This window comes from Chiloscyllium plagiosum, chromosome 2, assembly GCF_004010195.1.
Source record: "Chiloscyllium plagiosum isolate BGI_BamShark_2017 chromosome 2, ASM401019v2, whole genome shotgun sequence".
Lineage (NCBI taxonomy): Eukaryota > Metazoa > Chordata > Chondrichthyes > Orectolobiformes > Hemiscylliidae > Chiloscyllium > Chiloscyllium plagiosum.
This window is the reverse complement of record NC_057711.1, coordinates 10,623,298-10,646,007: the sequence shown is the minus strand read 5'-3', so window position 1 is coordinate 10,646,007 and position 22,710 is coordinate 10,623,298. Positions and strand designations below refer to the sequence as shown.

At 41.1% G+C, this 22,710-nt stretch overlaps 2 protein-coding genes across 3 annotated transcripts in view; one reads left to right on the top strand and one right to left on the bottom strand.

The window, feature by feature from the left end:
- The window catches only part of nop14 (NOP14 nucleolar protein homolog (yeast)), a 55,088-nt gene extending 42,866 nt beyond the window's left edge, over positions 1–12,222 (top strand). For both annotated transcript variants that reach the window (XM_043703789.1, XM_043703795.1), the window contains exons 14-19: positions 194–347; positions 2,035–2,194; positions 2,900–3,047; positions 5,859–5,977; positions 7,333–7,488; positions 11,661–12,222. In XM_043703789.1, coding sequence (XP_043559724.1) covers positions 194–347; positions 2,035–2,194; positions 2,900–3,047; positions 5,859–5,977; positions 7,333–7,488; positions 11,661–11,760 — 837 coding nt within the window. In that variant the 3' untranslated portion in view covers positions 11,761–12,222. The remainder of the gene's footprint in view (positions 1–193; positions 348–2,034; positions 2,195–2,899; positions 3,048–5,858; positions 5,978–7,332; positions 7,489–11,660) is intronic.
- Positions 12,223–14,621: 2,399 nt separating this feature from the next.
- Positions 14,622–22,710, bottom strand: part of LOC122556743 (vimentin-like) — a 14,348-nt gene continuing 6,259 nt past the window's right edge. The window contains exons 2-3 of the mRNA XM_043703850.1: positions 18,655–19,323; positions 14,622–15,331 (exon numbers count right to left, since the gene is read on the bottom strand). Coding sequence (XP_043559785.1) covers positions 15,246–15,331; positions 18,655–19,323 — 755 coding nt within the window. The 3' untranslated portion in view covers positions 14,622–15,245. The remainder of the gene's footprint in view (positions 15,332–18,654; positions 19,324–22,710) is intronic.

Genomic DNA, 22,710 nt, shown 5'->3' with positions numbered 1-22,710 from the left:
TTACTCTCTGAAAATATGCTTATTGTTTCTCAAGAATGAGAGCAGACACCTCCTGTCTTTCTTTACCTTTTCTCTGTCTACTTTTCTCTCCTCGCTGAAACTTCTATTGCCCTGGCAATATTATGCAAATAGTGTTGCCTTCATATAATTTTAAACTTACCATCTTGTATTTGTTGATATTTTATGTAAACAGTGCTCTGTCGCCTTACTGCGAGATGTTGCTGCTGGACTGTTTGTGTGCTGCCTCTTCCTGGATTATGTTTCACTCTCAAAGAGGCTGATTCCTGAGGTTATCAACTTCCTTGTGGGAATTCTTCACATGGCAGTACCTAACAAAAGCACCTTGGGTATGTTTGTCTGTGTAAGAGTCATTGACTTGGAGTTTTGCTAGCTTCATTTAAAATCAGCTAAAACAGTACAAAAGACAAAGTGTGAATTACATCCAGTACAGGTTATGCAACCTCAACCTTTTGTGCTAGTTGAAAAAAAAATGTAGGCTTGCTCTAACTGGTCATGCCAAGAAATCAATTAAAAACCATTATGACATTTTGCTAATTGCATCCATTTACAGACCTATCAGTTGAACAATATATAAATATCATAAAGCCCCTCAATCTTTCACATTTCTTAAAATATATTAAAGAACTGAGCGTATGGTACATCAACATAGCTAGAATAATAAAACAAAACGGATGCTGGAAATCTGAAACAAAATTGCTGGTGAAACTCAGCAGGTTTGACAGCATCTGTAGAGAGAAAACAGCATGTTGGGTCAGATGATTTCCTCAGAACAGGCTTCAGATATAGCTAATAAGTGGTCTGCCAAGTTATTTTGTGACTCGTAAGTTATTTTAGTCACTTCCAAACTAGACTGAATTAAGCTGATTATATTTTTTAAAAAAAACAGAATTGCTGGAAAAACACAGCAGGTCTGACAGCATCTGTGGGGACAAAGCAGAGTTAACATTTTCTTCAGAACTTTGTAGTTAAGTTTGATCAATTGAACCAAACTAGGTTTTCAGAAATATATTTATTGCAATTATTTTTTCTAAATTATGTTCGAAAATGCTGCTGATTTGCACTGGTTCATGAAAGATTTTGCAATGAGCAATATATTAATCATTTTGACCAGAAATGAGCAAACATTCTCTTTGCAGGACAAATGCAGTTTGCCTCTTGATGATTCATTACACTTCAAGCAGAAATCTTTTTACCCTTATTCGTGTGTGTGTGTGTACACATATAAATAACATTTGCTTTAATCTTCTAATATAAAGATTTTGCTTTCTTTGAATGTATAAATACCTTGTAGACTTATGCCATAACCAATAAAATGGTCGATTTGCTCACTCCCAAAAAAGTTAGATTGTGGATGATTTTTATGTAAAAATGTAGCTTTTGTTAGCAAATAGAAATCTTTTGTTAACAGGAAATGGTGAACATAGAACATAGAAGAATACAGCGCTAATACTATCTTTGACAAGCAATGCCACACCTCCCCCTCTTTTACCCCCACCTCTGACCCTACTAAAACATTTAAATCCCGGAACCTGCAACAGCCAATCTTGTCCCTGTTCTAGCCATGTCTCCGTAATAGCCACAACATCGAAGTCCCAGGTCCCAGGTGAAGAAGTGATGTCTCAGATAAAAGGGTAAAATAACGAACTATAGATCTCTTGGGAGACAGAGAAATAACATTTCACCCTAACAGGGATGAATATACTTTATTAGTGCCTTACAATTACCATTCAGCATTAATTCACAATTCATAGAGATGAGGGGAAAAAAATCAGTTAATTTCTCTGTAAGACATTGAGTGTGTCAAGACTCAGTCAACCTCTACTTTTTTCTTTGGAAACAAGGCAGTGTCAAATCCAAGAAATTTACATATGTTGCACAGTCTTCCTTTTCACATTTGTGCCTGTTTCGAAGAAGGTCCAAACATTAGCCACTGTCTGCAGGTGGGGACAGAAAGACAGTTCGCCACAAATGCTGCATTCTCTTGATTCCGTGTGTCTTAATTGCTCACTACAGGGTACACTCTGGTGCCACCTTTTAAACCATCTGCAAAATCCTCTGACCTGATGGTGGTGAAAGATAAAATGGCTGCCAAATCATGGGAAATGAAGCCTTTGCCAATTACCCAGATACAGAGGGTGGAACAGCAGGATGAATCACAAACAGTGAACTTCAAGTGAGTAGTAACCTGCACTTCATTGCTCAGGCAATTACTTTATGACGAACTGATGGTGGGGAGGTGGTAGGAATTGGTAACCAGCGAACACAGATTTAAAATAATTGACACAAGAATGAGAGTTTCTTTTAACCAATTATTACGATTTGAAATGTGCTGCACTAAAGAGTGATGGAAGTAAATTCAATAATAATTTTGAAAATCAAATTAAATGAACACTGGGAAGGGAAAAAAAAATTGAAGCTATGGAGGAAGTCTCATTCATCTGCCCAAATGGACGAGCTGACTCAAATGGCTCAGGAATGATGGTCTGAGTCGCCAACTCATGTTCTGTAAATTTCAATGATTGACTGTCTTCTCATCCCTTTCATGTTTTTATACCTGCCATGAAGGTGCGGAGATTCTGTTTCACAAAAAATAGTCACTCAAAGGTTCCCCTCCCAAATGACCATTGTTCATGTGCGAACTTTGACGGTGTACAGACGAGCAATCTGGACAGTACAATAAATCCTCTGTACCTCCTGATCCTTTTAGAACCAACTAATTGTTTATCTCCTGGGAAAGATGAGGGAAAATATCAGTGAGAAATTGAACGATAAGTGTATTTCAGTGCTGGAAAGCTGCTGTAATCCACTAAGGAGTAAAGAGACTTGTCACTTGAATAATGTGAACGATTTATTGGATTTTCTTTAACTTCTGCTTTAGGTTCTCCTGCATAGCCTTGTGTCTTAACCTGTGCAAGCGATGTGCCTCCTTGTATAGGTCATTACCTTCATTTCGGGAAATAATTAATCCACTGGAAATGCTTCTTACCTCACATCTACCTGTGAGTGATTACCCAGCTCAGCTCCAGGTAGGAACTTGGTTCTTGGTCCAGGTATTTTTTGTGTTGTCACCTGTTAGACAGCATTTCGTGATATAGAATTTACATACTGAAACAGACCATTTGGCGTAATTCTATTTCTTGTGTTAACTGGCCTATGTCAGTGTTAATGACTCACGCCAAACTCGCTAATCCCACCTACCCACTTCATCCGACTTTATCAATAATCCTACTATTTATTTCTCCCTCATGCTTATCCACCTTCTTCTTGAGTAAAGTATCTGTGCTACCTGTCTCAACCATTGTTACTGAATTCTGCATTCTCATCACACTCTGGTTAAAGAGGCTCCACCTGAAGTACCTGAATTAGATTCATTAGTGACCATTTTATATTTATGAACCATAATATTGACCCCCCACACGAGGCAATTTCTATGTCTACCCTAGTAATGACCATGTACGATAAGAGAGAGTCAAACCACTTCCCTCTGAAACTGTTACTGAATCCCCACTATCAACATCCTCGGAGTTACCCAGCTAAATGAAAACCGTACCTTTCAAGAGCAGGTGAGGTGGTGAGAATTCTGAAGCATGTAACTCATCTCCCACAGTCCATCCACCATCCTCAAGTTACAAGTCAGGAGTATAATGGAGTACCCTCCATTTGCCTGGATGAGTGCAGTTCCAGCAATACTCAAGAAACCTGACACCAACTACCCTTTTGATGGCACTACATCCACTCCCTTCAGCAATCACTGCCTCCACCGCCAACAATAATGGAACCAGTACATACCATCTGCAAGGTACACTGCTCAAATGAACCAAGCTCCCTTTAAACCCATCACCTCGAAAACCCGGAAGGACAAGGGCAGCAGGTGCATAGGAATACCACCTCTGCACGTTCCCCTCAAAGAAATGAAGGTTGACGTCATTGAAACTTACTGAAATCTTATAGGGTGATATGTATTGAGTGTTTTATGTGGCTGGTGAGTGTAGCACAGAGGAATGTAGTCCAAGATTAAGAGCCAGACTGTTTAAGATTGAGGTGAACTGCTTTCAGAGGGTATTAAATCTTTGAAATTCTCTACAGGGGGCTGTAGCGGCTCAACAGATTGTGTTCAAGACCATCATCAATAGATTTCTGGATACTAATAATATCAAGAGGTGTTTGGCTGGTAGGGAAACAGGGTGGATTATTAACCATAACTTGTTTGAATGTCAGGACAGACTTGATGGGCTGAATGGTCTACTCCTCCTATCTCCTCTGTTTCTAAGCAACATCTATGTTGAAAATTGGATCTGTTTCTCTGTTCTCTTGACCTTTGTTGCTGAATCCAAAAGCCTGGAAATGCCTCCCTAACAGCCACTATGGTTGTACTTTCCCTGCATCAATCACTTGGACTGCAGCAGTAAAAGTGGCTGTTCTTCACCACTTTCTCAAGGACAGTGGGCAATGAATGCTTGTCTAGCCAGCAGCATCAACATTTCACAAGTGATTAAACATTTTTAAAAACCCTGTTGTAATCCTAGAAGACCATTATTAGGTCACTCTCAGCCTCCTCTTTCCTTGCATGAAGAGCCCTAACATAGTCTCAACATCAGAAAATAATTCTGACACAACTGTTTAGAAATATGGAAGTGGGAATTCCCACTGTGACAAATAACTGAGAAATTCTGACTGAAAGCTCTTACCTCCTTTCATCTGCTGGTGTAAGGTAATTTGGTTAGTGACAAAAGAACTGCAGATGCTGGAATCCCAAATACACAGGCAGGTGGCTGTAAGAACACAGCAAGCCAGGCAGCATCAGGAGGCTGGGGGAACACAGCAAGCCAGGCAGCATCAGGAGGTGGAGAAGTGGACATTTCGGGTGTAACCCTTCTCCATCTCCTGATGCTGCCTGCCTTGCTGTGTTCCCCCAGCCTCTTGATGGTGCCTGCCTTGCTGTGTTCCCCCAGCCTCCTGATGCTGTCTGGCTTGCTGTGTTCCCTCAGCCTCCTGATGCTGCCTGGCTTGCTGTGTTCCCTCAGCCTCCTGATGCTGCCTGCCTTGCTGTGTTCCCCCAGCCTCCTGATGCTGCCTGGCTTGCTGTGTTCCCCCAGCCTCCTGATGCTGCCTGCCTTGCTGTGTTCCCCCAGCCTCCTGATGCTGCCTGGCTTGCTGTGTTCCCCCAGTCTCTTGATGCTGCCTGGCTTGCTGTGTTCCCCCAGCCTCTTGATGCTGCCTGGCTTGCTGTGTTCGAGGGCCGAAGGGCCTGTACTGCACTGTAATGTTCCATAAGTTCTATGTTCCTCCAGCCTCCTGCTGTGTAAAGTAATTTGGCTGATCTGTTTGAAATGGAAGGGTGAGGCAACCAAGATGGTATTTCATGTCTTAAGCGAGAGATAGAATAAAACATAGCTTCAACTGCCAGCTTCTATGATCGCCTTCAGTCCCACAAACCTTAGATCTCTGTGCTTCTGTAATTTTGGCTGCTTGCAGCTTGCCAGTACCAGTCAGTCTGCCGATGGTGGTAAGGCCGTAAGCTCTGCAATTTTCTTCCTCAACTCCTCTGCTTCTCTATCCCTCTCTCATTTCCTTAAAGATTAAGCTTTTTAATTATACGTTCTAAACATTTTCAGTTATAATTTCCCCTAGCACACGCTTCCTGAGCCTCAGAGTCATCAACAACTTTCCAAGTGAAATACTAGGTTAAAAAGCTACTACAATATAGCTGCTAAGTAGGAAGGTCGTTCGGTGTCTGATAGTGATCCTGTGAAGTGCCTTGGGAAGTTATACTAATTTAAGGATGCCATGTCAATGCAGGTATTAATTTTTAATATGGTCTTACCCTTAACGTATAGGAGTTATATCACAAGGTCCTAACGGAAGTGCAAGAGAGGCCAGCATCCTATACGCCACTTGAGTTTGAAAAGAAGAAACCAGTCCCTTTAAAGCTGTTCACACCCAAAATAGTGGAAGTGTAAGTTTATTTAATTGCATATCATGTTGAGTGTTGTACAGAAACCCATGAAAAAATTATAAATTAGATCATGCCTTGCTGAAAATTGAACAGCTTAATAACATTTTCAAAATTGTGTGAAGTCTGTATAAGTGAGTGAATGGCCAGTCTCTACAGAAGAACTCCTGGGGTTGTACTGATCGTAGTTAAGTGAGTATCTCAAAGGAAGGTGAGGGAAATTCTTCCAGAAAATTACATTTTGGGATACAGTCGATGAGTGAATAATTTGAAATATGACTTGTTGAGTATAGCAGTCTTTGAAGGAATTGAGTGCCTTTGATTCCCAAAGCTCTCATGCTGAGGGCTTTTTCTCATGTCATTTCCAAGTCTACTGTAGACCAGCTAACAGAAGTTAATTGATTGCTAGAATTAATCAACAACTCCATGGTAGTTGTGTTAGGCAACTAACAGATGAATTAGATGGATTTCTGGGTCCTTCAAAAGTCTTTTGTCTGCCAATTTTTAAATGAAGGTAGGGGAACAGTTACAAACTGAAGCTGGTGATTTCCGTTGAGGATATGTGTCACATAAAGGTTGGAGTGATTTGAATAATGTTTCAAGTGGAAACTATAAGCTGTTTGTCCGTTGACATTGCCTGGTTTAGATCCAGAGGGACAGGTCTCTATGAGCTGTCAATGTTAATGCTGATCAATTTACCTTTCCTGTCCTGGCAGTCAGGGAGCATGAGAATGGAGTCCAAGAAGTTGCTGCCTCGATCACAGAGCCAGAACTGTTTGTGTAAGCACAATGGCTCAATAGTAGAGCTAGGCCCTAGAGTCTGGACTGCACGAAAATCAGTTTTTAAAAACAAGAAGGGCTTTGAGTTCATTCAGGTTTAAATTCAGATCAGTGAAATAATGTGATGTGAACAGGAGTAGGCAGACTTCTATCTCAGATTGGAGAGTTCTTTCCCTCTGTTTTTATTCAAATGATCTCTTAAACAGTTAACCGTGAAGAATTGTCTCAATGAGTCAACATTCCCCAGAGATGTCACAAATCTGTCAAGTTAAATTATTTCAACCACAGTGGCAAAAAAGATGCTAAAACTTACTATAGTAACTGGGGAGAAGAACACCAGGCAAGGTTCTATCGCTGAATACTAATGGGACCAGCATATTCTTCTGTGGGTGTCTGCTGAGATCCACTGGTTGAGGCTCATTGTCAAAGAAAAGTCACCAGGGCTGGCTCCCATGAGAGTGCACCTGGAGTCTCCCCCCTCCTCCTACACCCTCACAGGCCATGTGTGGGAGTGTGGGAATGGAAATTGGAACAGTGGGGACTTTTCAAAATAATAAGTCTGAAGCTTGTGCTTTCAGCTCAGATTACGGGCGAAAACGAGGTGGTACCCGGCAAGAGAAAGAGCGAATGAGGCTCATCCATAAGCACAAGCGGGAATTTAAAGGAGCTGTTCGAGAAATCCGCAAAGATGCACAGTTTCTGGCCCGACAGAAGTTATCAGATATTATGGAAAGGTAAGCAAGCACTGATAGGTTCTGCAATAAAACATTGCCCTTCACAAACACTGAACACCTAATCATTCTTTGGCTATGCTTCAAAGACAGCATAATTGGTTGCAGTTGCACTGTGGGAAATGTTGCCAGTTTGAACCTCGCAAATCCACAAACAGCAACATGAAAATCACCAGATCATCTAGTTTTGTGGAGACAGTGACATAGCAGTAATGTCGTAAGCACTAGTAAGGCAAAGGCCAGGGCTATAACTACAAATCCCATCACAGCAGCTGATTCCACTCAAATCTGGGAATGTTTATGACCATGACCGTTCTCATCAATTGTTCTAAAACAACTGGTTCACTAATGTCCTTCAAAGAAGGACATATTTTGTCCTTGCCCAATTTGGTTTATGTGTGACTCCAGACTCATATCATCAATGACCCTTAACTATCTGAAATAGTGTAGCAGGCCACTCTCTTTAAGTAGCAATTAGAGATGGGCAACAAATATTGGTTTTTGGGATGTGGCATCTGGGAGAACTTACTTGTTTCCCTTGAAATAATGCCAGGAGATCTTTTATATAATAGGAAGATAGAGGGAGCCTCAGTTTAAACTTAACAGAAAAGTGGCACCTCCAGTATTGAAGTAATCCTTCAGTACTGCATTAGAAGCCCAAGCTAGATTACATGCTTAAATCTGTGGAGTGTGGTTTCTCCATGCCCAGTGAGGTTTTGGATGAGAAGCCCAGTCCCTTTCAGAACTTTTTGTTCTTTCACAAAGTGATGGTGTCATTGTCTAGGCCAGCACTTATTGACCATCCCTAATTCTCCTCCTATCTTGAACCACTGTGGTCCATGTCACGTATGTTGCGATATGGAAGTGAATCCCTCTGTTACTTAAACCCAAACATCCAGAAAAGCCCACCTCACCTCGCCTCATAAGCTATTAAAATATGAGTGACAGAACTCCCAAATTCCACTATTTAAAGAAAATAACGTAAATTTATTTTTTTTAACTCTAAAAGTGAACATTAAACAACAACTATTCAAAACGCTAAGCCCCCCCCCTTTCTGTTAACTGCGTATTACCTGCCTCCAACTTTATAATGATGTACTGTTCCAATAAGACACTTATTAAAATTGCATCAACTTAATTTCAAAACCACACAGCAATTGTCGTCTTCAGTGTCTGTCTGTCTTCCAGCTGAGGATCACCCTGGATCGTCATCTTTCTTTTCACTGCAAATATGTTTCATGTGAAAAGGTTCCTTTGACATAGAGTAGTTTCCTAATTTCCTGGGTCTCTCTTGGTGGCAATTGCTCTGTCTGCAATTTTCAAAATGCCGGCATTTTCATATTCCCAACATCAAATTGTCTCATTGGTTCGATGTTGGCAAAACAATAAATTCAAATTCAGTTGGGTTTTAGTATCCTAGGGCATAATTTAAACTGATTGGTTAAATTCAAATTGTTATTAAAACAGCAACCAAAACCTAGGTATCCATTTCACAGCCAAATCTTACATATTTTCAATATTCCAAGACACCCTGGGACTGCCATCTAGTCATTTATGCAGGTGCTTGTAAGCTCTCAGTTCAGAACAGCATTCACTCTCTTAAAGGTGCAGTACACGCCTTCGACTTCATAACATGTAGGTGCATCCATAACCCTGTCAGGGAGAGTGTTATGAACATAAGCAGCATAGATCATTCAGCTCATTGAGACTCCTCAGCCATTCAATGACATTAGGTGTTGGTGTTCCAAATTCCCATCTACCCCTGACAACCTTTAATTCCCTTGTTCGACAAGAATCTGTCTACCTCCACCTTAAAATAATTTAGTGAAGTATTCTCCACCCCTACTGAGGCAGGGAGTTCCAGAGTTTCTCACTACAAAATCTAATGTAACCTCCTCGCTAGTTGGTTCCAGAATGTGTTACTCTAAGAAACTATCTCAGTCATACATTGAGCTCCTCATCTGGCAATGACTGCCAATCTAATTTTTAAAATTTATATGTAGACTAAAATTGCTCATTATTATATTAGAATTCACCCTGAAATTTCAGTGGATGAAGGTTGAGTCCGATGTATTGATATTATAATCCAGTAAATATAACTACAACGACGTGAGGGAGGAGGGAGCCGGAGTTGATTGGAAGGGATGCCTAGCAGGGAAGACAGTGGAGCAGCAATGGCAGGAGTTTCTGGGGGTAATTCGAGATACGCGGCAGAAATTCATCCAAAGGAAGAAGAAACATGCTAAGGCAAGGGGAAAGCAACCAGGCTCACAAGGGAAGTCCAGGGACAACATAAAAGGAAATGAGAAAGCATACAATGTGATGAAGATCAGCGGGATGCTAGAGAATTAGGAAGCCTTTAAAAACCAACAACTACAAAAGCAGTAAGAGGGGAGAGGATGAAATTTGAGGGTAAGTTAGCTAGAATATGAAAGCATTTTATTTTCAGATATGTAAAAGGTGGATATTGGACCATTGGAATATGAGACTGGAGAAGTAGGAATTCTGTGACCATGACTCCTGGTTATGGACTCTGATCATTGGGAACATCCTTGCTGCACTTAACTTGACTGATCCTAATAGAATTTTATAGGTGTCTGTGAGATGCCCCCTCATTTATAATTATTCTGAATATAATCCTAGGCAGTCCAGTCTCCCTTCGTGTCAGTGCTGCCATCCCAGGAATCAGTGCGGTGAACATTTGTTGCACTCCTCCATATCCAGAGTGTCCTTCCTCTGTTAAGGAAATGCCAAAACTGTACATGATACACTTGCAGCAAGAAATCCCCTGCTCCTGTACTCAAATCCTCTTGCTATGAGAGTTATTTGCTACCCTCACTATCTGGAACAGCACGTGTACTTTTAGTGACTGGTGTACAAGGATACCCCAATCTCGTTACACCTTCCCCTTTCTCAATCAATCGCCACTCCGTTAATAACCTGCCTTCCTGTTTTTGCTACCAAAGTGGATAACCTCACATTTGTCTACATTATACCTCCTCTGCTATGTGTTTGCCCACTCACACAATTTGTCCAAATCATACTGAAGCCTCTCTGCATCCACACTCCCATCCAGCTTTATCACAGAATAGAATCCCTACAGTGTGGAAACTGGCCCTTTGGCCCAACAAGTCCACACTGACCCTCCAAAGAACAACCCACCCAGACTCATTCCCCTACATGTACCCTGACTAAAACGGGAGAAAGTGAGAACTGCAGATGCTGGAGATCAGAGCTTAAAAATGTGTTGCTGGAAAAGCGCAGCAGGTCAGGCAGCATCAAATGAGCAGGAGAATCGACGTTTCGGGCATAAGCCCTTCCTCTGGAATCCCTGACTAAAGCACCTAGCCTACACACCCTTGAACACTATGTGCAATTTAATATGGCCAGTTCATCTGACCTGCACATTTTTGTATCTGTGGGAGGAAACCGGAGCACCCGGAGGAAACCCACGTAGACACAGGGAGAGTGTGCGAACTCCACACAGACAGTCGCCCGAGAATGGAATTGAACCTGGGTCCCTGGTGCTGTGAGGCAGCAGTGCTAACCACTGAGCCACCGTGCCGTGCCCACGGTATTCTGTTTGGGCCAAGGCCACAATCCTGAGGAACACCTGCTGAGACGTCCTGAAGATGAGCTAATTGACTCTCAAAAAATATAACCATCTTAGTCATAGTCATGTAATGCAGAAGAGGTCCTTCTGCCCATTAAGTCTGTGTTGACCTAGTTGCACAAACCTCACTTTCTAGCACTTGATCCGTAGACTTGAATGATACATGTTCATTCATGTACTTTAGAAACATTGAGGTATCCAAGGCAGTGCATTCCAGAGTCGTAACACGCTCTGGGTGGAAATTTTATTTTTCCTCAATCTCTTATAAACCTCCTGCTCTTCACCTTAAAATTAAGCCCTCTATCCAGCCTGTCTCTTTCCAACCTGTCAATGCCCATCCAATACTCCATCCCTGTCAACGATTGGTGAATCTTCTCTACACCCCCTCCGGTGCAATCACATCCTCCCAATAGTGTGGCAACAAGTACTCCAGCTATGGCCAAACAAACTGCTGTGCAGCTCTCTGTTGTTATAATTTACACCATAACTGATAAAGACAAGTGTCCATATTGCTGTTTTCATAGCAGTCTACCTGACATTCTTGCCTACTGTAATTTTGCAGAGATGCAGAAAGGAAGAGGAAGGTGAAGGTGCTGTTCCATAATCTAGCGACTCAGGAAGGTGAATGGAAAGTCATGAAGAAAAAGAAGAGGAAATTATGATTTCCTTAGTGTTTCACTGCAGAGAATGCCACTGTCTCTAACCAAGGAGGTGCTGCTACTTGGATGAATGCTGGACATGAGAAATGTCTCAGAATCAAAAGTAAACATTTCCACTATGGAGATCTGTGGAATTGAATTTGGCAAAGTCATTAGCCAAATTTACACCAGTCCACCCTCCTCCATGATGGGCCATGATAGTTTATTGCAAACATTAACACATTTTGGCCAATAGCCAGTTAATGACTCACTCCAGGAGTGAATATTACATAGTCTGATTCCCAGCAATTCACTCTCTTAACCTTGAAATATCTCTCAGCACAGCACCTAGTGACTGCGCTAAAGTTACTGTTGTAGGTGGGTTTTATATCTGATGGAAGTACATGTAATTTTAAAAGTGTACAAATGTTGAAAATCTTGAATAAAGACAGCAAGTACGCAAATCAGCAAACAGCTCAGACAGCACATCTGTGCAGCTTGTCGTTTCTGTTTCAAAGCAGTGTTTATTTTCTTCATTTGTGTTGGTGTACATTCTCCGCATTTCCAGCATGTTCTGGCTTTTCCAAAAATGGTCCGAGTATCTTTCAGGATCGATAATAATTATGTTGTATATCTTCTGGTTCAGCTAATTCAGATACTCTGGAGCTGGACCCGGGAGTAATATACTGGGTGACTGCACTTGGAAGCAAGGCAGGTTCAATCAAAACCTTTAAAAATTAATAACTCATCTGAAAAGCTGCAGGTTGTGTACACTTGTTTCTTTACATTGTATGTGCAAATGCCGTGCATTTTATATGGAAATGGAAAATGTAACAGTGAATAACAGGGATGTATTGCACTAATGTTTTTATCACATTGTGCCAACTAATAGAGGAGAGCTGAGTTAATGGCTCATGTAGGCAAAAGTGAGGACTGCAGATGCTGGAAACCAGAGTCAAGATTAGAGTGATGCTGGAAAAGTACAGCAAGTCAGTCAGCATCCAAGGAGCAGGAAAATCGACGTTTCGGGCAAAAGCCCTTCATCAGGAATGGCTTAATGGCTCATGTATCCCAGGCCTTGTGTCTGTGAAGGTCCAACCAATTCAAACTGTGAGCAGGTTCATGGAAAATGTTTTCATTCTAAGAATCATTTCCTAATCATGGTTAGAGCTGGTTCTGTGGTGAAGCATCTTTACCACAGACCATTGCCTGCAGTAAGTACTTATATTTTAAAACAAATCTGAATGCTGACAAGCAGCATTTGTATTTGTAGAAATACAGAAATAAATATTTGGAAATGTTTGCCTAAATTATTTCTTTGACTGTGATACTTATGTATGAAATAGAAATAATTTCCATGTTTTTATTCAGATTGCTAGGGGATCAGTTATATTTTGATGTTGACTTTAATAATCCATTCAACAGCTTCAGCTGAGTCACTGTGAATGGTGGTGATGCCACCAAGAATTGTTTTATTTTAATGGCAGGAGTTCAGTGTGTGGGCAATGGTCTAACTTGGATGCCACAGTCCTAATTTGGGCTGTTCCTCATGTTTCATTTGTAAAGCACTTTATGTTTATATCATGTTTTTCACAGTGACAGATTGTCCCAAAATGCTATACGGTCAATGGAGTGTAGTCATCTTTTGTAATTAATTTTGGGAAGATGTGAAAATGTTAGTTGTCTATGTCTGCCAAGAGGGAAAACTCCTGTCGCTCTGGTAGGAAGCTTGTTTGTGGTGAGAGTGAACTTGTGAAGTTTTTTTAATGTGTGGAGGCTGTTGTGCTACAGCTGCTACACAGTTTTGGCTCACCAGAGACGTTGCGTCCCTTAACTGCCTGTCACAGGCAAATCAGAAGGCTTCACAGATCGGAAATCATCTGGTTTGGCCTCATTATATCATACCTTCCTGATGCTGGACTTGAACCTGAAATTTCTGGCCACGAGAGAGGGCCATAACCACTGTGCTACAAGACCTATGGCAAACCCATAAATGAGAGGAAAAGGCAATGCAGATTCCAATTTAGCAAGCTTACCTAAAATGTGTTTGGTATATTAGGTGCCATTGGGTTAGCTGTTCCCATAGTTTTCAATATACTGATACTACCCATTCAAACATGAATGATCCATATCAAGTAGCTACAATCCATTACAATGTACTGTCTATGGACAAGTCAATATTCTTTATATTATTTTTAAAAACAAGAACCAGGAGAATCAAGAACATTTATAAAGTTGGATTTGACCTGACCAGACTCAAAAGGTAAAAACTTTTCCTCCTATAGTGATGGCCTAGAATTTTCACCACAGATTTTCATAAGTATATATTTTGAATATGTTGATTACATAAGATGTAAATATAAGTATATGCCTAACATTGCTCTGCTGTTTTGCTATTGTTGGCATCAGGAATCAAGTTCATTTTCAAATGTTAAAATAGGTTGAACAAAAGTTAACCACTTTGTAAATGGGAATGTAATGGAAGAAGCTAGGAATGGAAATGGCTGCTGGGGTCATTGAAAAGCCAAATAGGAGCTGTGACAGAGTGCACTGCATTTGTAGATTTTATCTGGACAGACAAGCTGAGGTGGTTGAATGAACCGTCCTCAATACAAACTATTTTCTTTATCTTTCCAAGACCCTCCTCTTCCTGACAGATCAAAACTGTTAACTATCATTGAGGCTTTGCAATAAACAAGAATAAGAATCTGAGTAGGCTATCCAGCCTGTTGATCCTGCCCCACCATTCAATATGATAATAGCTCATCAAACACTTCAATGCCTTTTACCCACACTATCCCTATAACGTTGTACCATTGGTAATCAGAGAATGACCCATTTATTCTTACAGTTTTCTGTCTGAGCTAATCATTCATCCATACCAGTACATTACCTTCTTTCCCATGTAGTTTAATTTTTCTAACCAAGGGGCATTTTATCAAAATCCTTCTGAACATCTAAGTATACTATATCCATCAGCTCTCCTTTATCAGTTTTGTTAATAACAACTTCAAAAAAACTCCCACGTTTGTCAACCATGACATTCCATTTGTGAATCTGAATGAGTGATTTTATTGTCATATATAAACAACAAAATACAGTGAAAAGCTTTTCTATTATGCTGAGTATATCAGATCATTATTATCCAAATGTCTATTTTTGCCCTTCTTATTTTTGTGCTGATAAGTTTTCAGTGTTTAGAAGTGTGTTTGATAAAAGAATTGTCATTGTACAATTGTGCTGTCACATTAAGCTTTTATTGGTGCAGTATTGATTCTGCTATATTGCTGTGGCATTTGTTTTACATCATGATAGACAGGACACATGCTTCATGACGATACAATATGAAATTATTAAACTCTAATTCTTCTGTATCTTTACATCATTCCTGTATGCACCAAACAGAAAACCTCATCGTTTTGACATCACTTGAATGCAATGAGTGATGGATGGGTTTTGATTTTATCTGACATGGAACAGGTGTCTCTAATGACTCCTTTGATCCTCTTCTAGGCAGTCACTTCGTGCGCTGTATGTGTTTCTATGTTAGCAGGGATGGATTCTCCTTTCCCCTCTCTTGTAACAGAGGAAGCACCTGCATAAAAATAAAAAAATTCAGAAATAAAGAATAGAATGTGCTGGGCAGCCTTTGTGCAGAGAAAAACATTTAACATTTCAGATGGATGTTTGGCTGCATTATGCATGTAACTTCCTCAGCTATCGAGTCCTGGAGTGGGACTTGGTCCACAGTTTCTGGCCCAGAAGCAGGGACACTATCCACTACAGGACTTGACCACCTAAAGTCTGATATCATTTGAGTCTGTTTAAATGTGTAATATTTTTAAGCATGACCCAGTAGACTGGATAATTCAATAAGGTGAAACATATGGCTATCTCTGTCATTAAAATGGCACCTTTTACAATTCACCAATGATAAACTCAGTCATAGGTCTGCCTTTACCTGAAAAATTAAAAATTACTTCCTTACCATTCTCTCTCTTTCCTAATGTGGTATTGAGTTAATCTCATTATTGGATCAATAGCTGGAAATTCCCTGGGAGCTGAATTTGTTCTTACACCATACATACCACACAACTGTGAATTTATGCAAGTCATTCTGATAATTCATTCCACAGCTTGGCCTCCTTGAGAAGTTAGTGAATTTTGTAAATTTGTCTTGGCACAGGGCAAATATCTTGCAGCTTATAAGTGGCATATCCTTGCCTTTTCCCCATAACCCTTGATTCTCTTACCGATTAAACAACTGACTGTCTCAAATATACTTAAGAAAAATTGCCTGTAGTGTTAGGTGAAAGGGTAAATGAATGGGAATGGGTGTGGGTGGGTTGCTCCTCGGAGGGTCAGTGTGGATTTGTTGGGCTGAAGGGCCTGTTTCCACACTGTAAGTAATCTAATCTAACCCAGCCTTATTGGTAAAGAATTCCACAAATTTACTCCGTTCTGAGAGAAGAAATTCCTCCTCCTCTGTCTTTAAATATACAATCCTTTATTCTGAAATGATGCCCTCTAGTCTCAGACTCTCTCACAAAGGCAAATAATCTTTCTGCATCTACTCCCTCAAGTTACTTAATCTTGTAAATTTCAATAAGCTCACCTCTCATACTTCTACATTCTAATGGGTACAAACTTAATCTATCAAACTTCTCCTCATTACACAGTCCCTCCATATCTATAATCAGCCCAGTGAACATTCTCTGGGTTGTTTCCATTATCACTATCAATATTAAGGAAGGGGGCAGGCTTGGTGGAATAGCTGGTCTTGCCCAATCATATGTAGTTCATAGATGTGCCCTGCCTCTGAACTGGAAGTTCCTGGAGTCTCAGTGCAGTGTTAAATGACCACATAGGAACATTCATGACATGGTCCAAGAGATTGTCAAACAAACTATTTGATCCATAAATAAAACGACAAAGTAGTAGAAATGCTTCACAGTGTGTGTGAATGGCAGAATAACAAGCAACTCTCTAAGAGCTGAAACGTGAAAACAAGATTCACACTGGCAATCAGAAAGGGCGGGGACAGAAGTCATGGTCTGCAGCTGTTGAGCTCAATGTAGAGTCCAGAAGGCTAATTGGAACACTGCAGTAAATGAAAAACTGAAACGTGAGAGACCAAGGTTGTTATTTCAAAATGTTGAAAAATGTGGTGCTGGAAATACACAGCAGGCCAGGCAGCATCCAAGGAGCAGGAGAATCAACATTTAGGGCACAAGCCCTTCTTGAGGAATGCTGTGTTTTTCCAGCACCACATTTTTCAACTGGTACTCCAGCATCTACAGTCCTCACTTTCTCCCTGTTATTTCAAAATGACCCAGAAACACTCAGCCTTGCTTTGAAGATGAAGCAGCTAATGTTTTGGGGACCTGGGTTCAAATCGTGCTGCAGGGCATTGTGGAATTTGAATTCAATAAAGAACATCCAGAATTAACCATCTACTGATGACCACGAACCAATCGTTGATTGTTGGGAAAATCTCATCTAGTTCACAAATCTGCCACCTTCACCTGGTCTGGCCACACATGACTCCAGACTCTCAGCAATATGGCTGACTCTCAGTTGCCCTTTGCCCTGCCGCAGAGTAGCTCAGTGGTTAGCACTGCTGCCTCACAGCATCAGGGACCCAGGTTTAAGTCTAGCCGCTGGTGACTGTGTGGAGTTTGCATGTTTCCCTGTGTCTGTGTGGGTTTCCACTTGATGCTCCATTGTCCTCCCACAGTCCAAAGATATGCAGGATAAATGGATTTGCTAAATTGACCCCTAGTGTCCAGAGGTGTGCTGGTTAGTGGGTTAGCCATAATAAAGGGATCATGTGGTGGAGGCTTCTTCTGGATGGGATTTTCTTCAGGGGTCAGTGTGGAATCTATGGGCTGAATGGCCTGTTTGCAAACTGTTTTCAATTTAGTCCACTTTATTCACTGCTCTTTAATGAGACCAATTGCTTTATTTGAGGTACAGCACCTCACCTCCTGGTTAAACATTTTACAACCTTCAACAGTTTCTAGCTTAAGGCTAATAACATGGATGCATTTAATTACCGCAAGTAGAGAGAGATTAATGTAGCTGTAAAATGATCAGACATAGATTCAATCCCACCACAGCAACTAGAATTTAAATTCAAGTAACAATAAAGATAAAGTTAGTCTCATGAAACTATCAACAATTGTAAAAGCCATCTGGTTGACTAATATCCTTTACTGAAGGAAATCTGCCAACCTTACTCCATGTGGCCTCCATGTGACTCTAGACCCACAGCAATGTGGTTGACTCTGAGTAGCCCTCTCAAATGACCCAAGAAAGCCATTCAGTTCCAGGGCAATTAGAGATGGGGAACAAATGCGGGCCTTGTCACTGATGCTCACATCTCATCAAACAATTTTTAAAAGCAGCAAATTCAATATTCTATCAATCTCTCTGCATTACGATGTTTTTTTAAAAAAAAATGGTCACTAGTAAATCCAAGATGAAAGTCAGCAAAAAACATTTTTTTATCCAGAGAATAGTCAGAATGTGGAACATAGCACCCCATATAAGGAAAGATTTGAGGTGAATGACATAGGGGGATGTGAGGGAGAAAGGAATAAAGGAATATGTTGATGAGATGAATTACAGTGGGAGGAGTCACTTGGTGGAGGCATGTTTAACTGAGGCATTCAAGAGGTAAATGTGACAGAATGACAGGGAAAAGGCAGAAAATTAGCACTGAGTCAAGACGGTCAGAGGGCCAGTGCAGAGACAATGGGTTGAATGTCCTCCTCTGATCCGTAATTATTCTTTGATTCTTGTGGAGAATAAACACCATCACAGACCAGTTAGTCTGAATGGCCAATTCCTACACAGTTAAAATTTTGTGATAGATCATTGCCAGAAGGAAAAGGTGTCATGAGCCATTCAACCTACCTGCAGAGTTCTCACTTAATAATCCCAGCCTGTCCTCTTCTGCTTCCAGCAGCTTCCGGTAGGTAGTGATCTCAGCATCCAGTGTCAGCTTGACATTGAGCAGTTGCTGGTATTCCTGAAGATATTGTGCCATCTCCGTTTTAGTTTCTCTCAGTTGGAATTCCAGTTGGGTGATGAGGCCTTGCAGACCTGCCACTTTCTCTAGGTGGCTGGCCTCCATGCCCTCCAGCTGGTTCTCCAGGAACTGGATGGTACTCCTCATGGTACCGATCTCACTCTCCAAATCCACCGCCTGCTGCTGCAAGATGCTGAGCTCATCCTTCGTGCTCTGGATCTGGATGTCGTATTTGGTGGCGTGCTGCCGGAGGCTGTCAAACTTGGTCTTGTACCAAACCTCAGCTTCCTTGAGGTTCTTGGCAGAAATCTCTTCCATTTGTGCCCGCATGGAACGCAAGGCAGCTCTCAGATCAGGACGGGTTGAGTCCAGTTCCACCGAGACTTTGGACTCTTCGATTTGTCGGACCAGATCAGCCACTTCATCCTCATGCAACTTTCTCAGGAAGTCAATCTCTGCCACGAGCTGCTCAATGGTTCTCTCCAGGCCAGTTTTTTGAAAATTGGCATCATCCACATCCTTCTGGAACTCCCTCAGGATCCTCTCCGCTTCATCTTGAATGATGAAAGCAAATGGTTTATTTTACTTTATTTATACTTTGTATTGGAAGGACACGTACGTATGCTCACACACTCTCCCACATGTACGTGCATACATGTGCACAGGCACGCACCCTGTCATACATGCACAGAGCCTCATGAAAGCACAGAGACATAGGGTAGTAACAGAGACACATACACGTACACACAAACCCAGACATACAAAGACACAGAAACACAAGGTTGCTTGAGGTACCTACAACTGGTGGGGGAGGGGTTGAAATTTAAAAATAAGAGGGATGCCATTTAGGATCAAGACAAGGAGAAATGTATTTACTCAAGGGTTTGTGAATCTGTGCAATTCTCTACCCCAGAGGACTGCAGAATCTTAGTCTTTATGGATGATTAAAGTAGAAATTGATAGATTTCTGATTTCCAATGGTGTAAAGGGGTATAGGGATAGTGTAGGTAAAAGATATTGTAGTGTTTGTCATGATTTGGAGACGCAGGTGTTGGGCTGGGGTTCTCCACAACCACCTGATGAAGGTGCAGCGCTCCGAGAGCCAGTGCTTCCAAATAAACCTGTTGGACTATAACCTGATGTTGTGTGATTTTTAACTTTGTAATTTTGATTAACCATGATCATATTAAACGGCAGAGCAGACTTGGTGGGCGAATAACCTACTTCTGTTCTTGTATATACGCAGACATGGAATCTCTCTCTCTCTTCCACACATGTATATTTTCAAACATGCATCAATGAACACAATCAGGTACAAACATATGCACATAGTTAAACATGCACACAAGCACAGTCACACAAGTGTACAAACAGATACATTTACAGATATAAGCATTCATGTATAGCTAACACTTCAGATGTATACTGTCAAAGTAAGCACACCAAAGGCAAATACACACCCAGAAAAATACATAAGGTATAAACAAACAAGTACTATATACTGATACACAAAGATCCAGCCAGACAGGCTGACAAATGCATGAAAAAGCATTTCTGTTTCTCTGTAGAAGTCTTGTTTCTGACTACAAAATATCACACTTTTAAAAGGGTTAGACGTGCATCACAGTTGTAACCAAAATCATTACAACTAAACAGAGAAGGAACAACCCAATGATCCTTTTCACACAGAGAGGTAGTTTGAGTCTGGGACAAATTGCCTGAATGGACTGTTGTGGCAGGTTCGATTAAGGCATTCAGAGGAACACAGACTGTCTGATGCAAGGGAACAGTGTGCAGGGATAATGGCAGTAGGTAAGACGTTCATCGGGAGAGCTGGTTCAGACATGATGGGCCAAATGGTCTCCTGTACTATTGAATCTGTGTGAGATTCTTTGAACCATGACGGAAGTCAGTCATTTGTTATTGGTTTCCTTCTAACTGAGAGCCAGGAACTTACAATCAGCTGTCAATCTTAGTGATAGGGATTAGCCTGTCACAGAGTCCACACTAATGTGCAAAAACTGCATGTTAAACACAATTTACAGCACAAGACACAGCCAGACAGGCTGACAAATGCATGAAAAAGCATTTCTGTTTCTCTGTAGAAGTCTTGTTTCTGGCTACAAAATATCACACTTTTAAAAGGGTGGGACGTGCATCACAGTTGTAACCAAAATCATTCATTGAACAACAAATTACAACTACAAAATAGTTGTAATTCAATCAGAGGCAAGCACAGATAAGGAGCCAAGTGTATTGAAAGAGCTTCATTTATTCATCACACAACCCCCAACAGTCTACACTAAAAATTGGAAGTAAATTTTCTTCTGAGTTACAGATCTCTGATGGAGGGACACTGCAAACAGCCTTCGGTGCACTTGGGTTAGTGCAGCTTCTGCCCTCTTAGGTGGTTGTTAATGTTCACAATGCCGTTATTCCATGAATCACCACCAATATATCCCTTAACCAATGTGACTAACAACATTGTTCAATTGATTATAGGAATGTAAGAACTAGGAACAGGAGGAGGCCATTCAGCCCCTTGAGCCTGCTCTGCCATTTATTACGATCATGGCTGATCTCATCTCAGCCTCAACTCCACTTTCTTGCCTGCAGTTCATAACACTTTAACCCATCAGTAATTAAAAATTTGTCTATCACCTCCTTAAATTTACTTAGGTCCCAGCATCCACTGCACACTGGGGGTAGTGAATTCCATAGATTCACAGCCATTTAGAGAAGTAATTTCTCATCTGTTTTAAATTCGCTACTCCTTAACCGAAACCTCTGACCTTTCATTCCTCATTGTCCCACGAGGGAAAGCATCCACTTTATGTCTAAAAGTCAATCCCCTTTAGCATCTTATTTCAATAAATCCCTTCATCCTTCTAAACTCTAGAATGTATAGGTCTAAAGTGCTCCATCTCTTCTCATGAGACAAGCCTTTCATCTCTGGAATCAATCTTGTGAATTTTCTCTGAATTGCACTACTGTTTTAGAAAACTTACTACATAGAAATTCAGTCATTACTCACATTAAAAAGCAATGGCTCCACTTTAAGAAAGTGCTTGTTGTCTGTAAAGTGCTTTGAGCCATCCTGAGTTTGTCTTTTTCCTAACAATATTGCCTCTCCCATCTCCATGTCTCCCACTTCATTGAATATTTAAACATAGAACAACAGAGGAACAGGCCTGTGCCAAGAATGATGCTATTCTAAACTAATCTTATCTGCCTGCACATGATCTGTATCCCTCTATTCCCTGGTAGGTGACCCACTGTGCCCAAGTCTTGGGAGGAGCACTATAGACTCAGTCTTACTGGGTCGCCGCCATCTTGGATCCCCTCCCATGTGTCTGTCTAAACACGTCTTAAACTTTGCTATTGTATCTGTTTCTACCTTCTCCCATGGCAGCATGTCTCAGGTACCTAACATCCACTGTGTAAAATCTCCCTTAAACATTTCCCCTCTCACCTTAAACCCCCCCATTTTTGATATTTGATATTTCCACCATGAGAAGAAAGACTCTGACTATCCACCCTATGTATACATCTCAAAATTTAAATGTTTCAATCAGATCGCCTCTCAGCCTCCAATGCTCTCGCGCAACCAATCCAAGTTTGTCCAACTTCTCCTTGCAACTAATACCCTCCAATCCAGGCACCATGCTAGTAAACCTTTTTTTGCACACTCTCTAAAGCCTCCACATCCTTCCTATAGCGTGGGAACCAGAAATGCATAAAATACTCCAAATGTGGCCTAACTGAAGTGTTAGAGGTAAAAACAATGACTGCAGATGCTGGAAACCAGATTCTGGATCAGTGGTGCTGGAAGAGCACAGCAGTTCAGGCAGCATCCGACGAGCAGCAAAATCGACGTTTCGGGCAAAAGCCCTTCATCAGGAATAAAGGCAGAGAGCCTGAAGCGTGGAGAGATAAGCTAG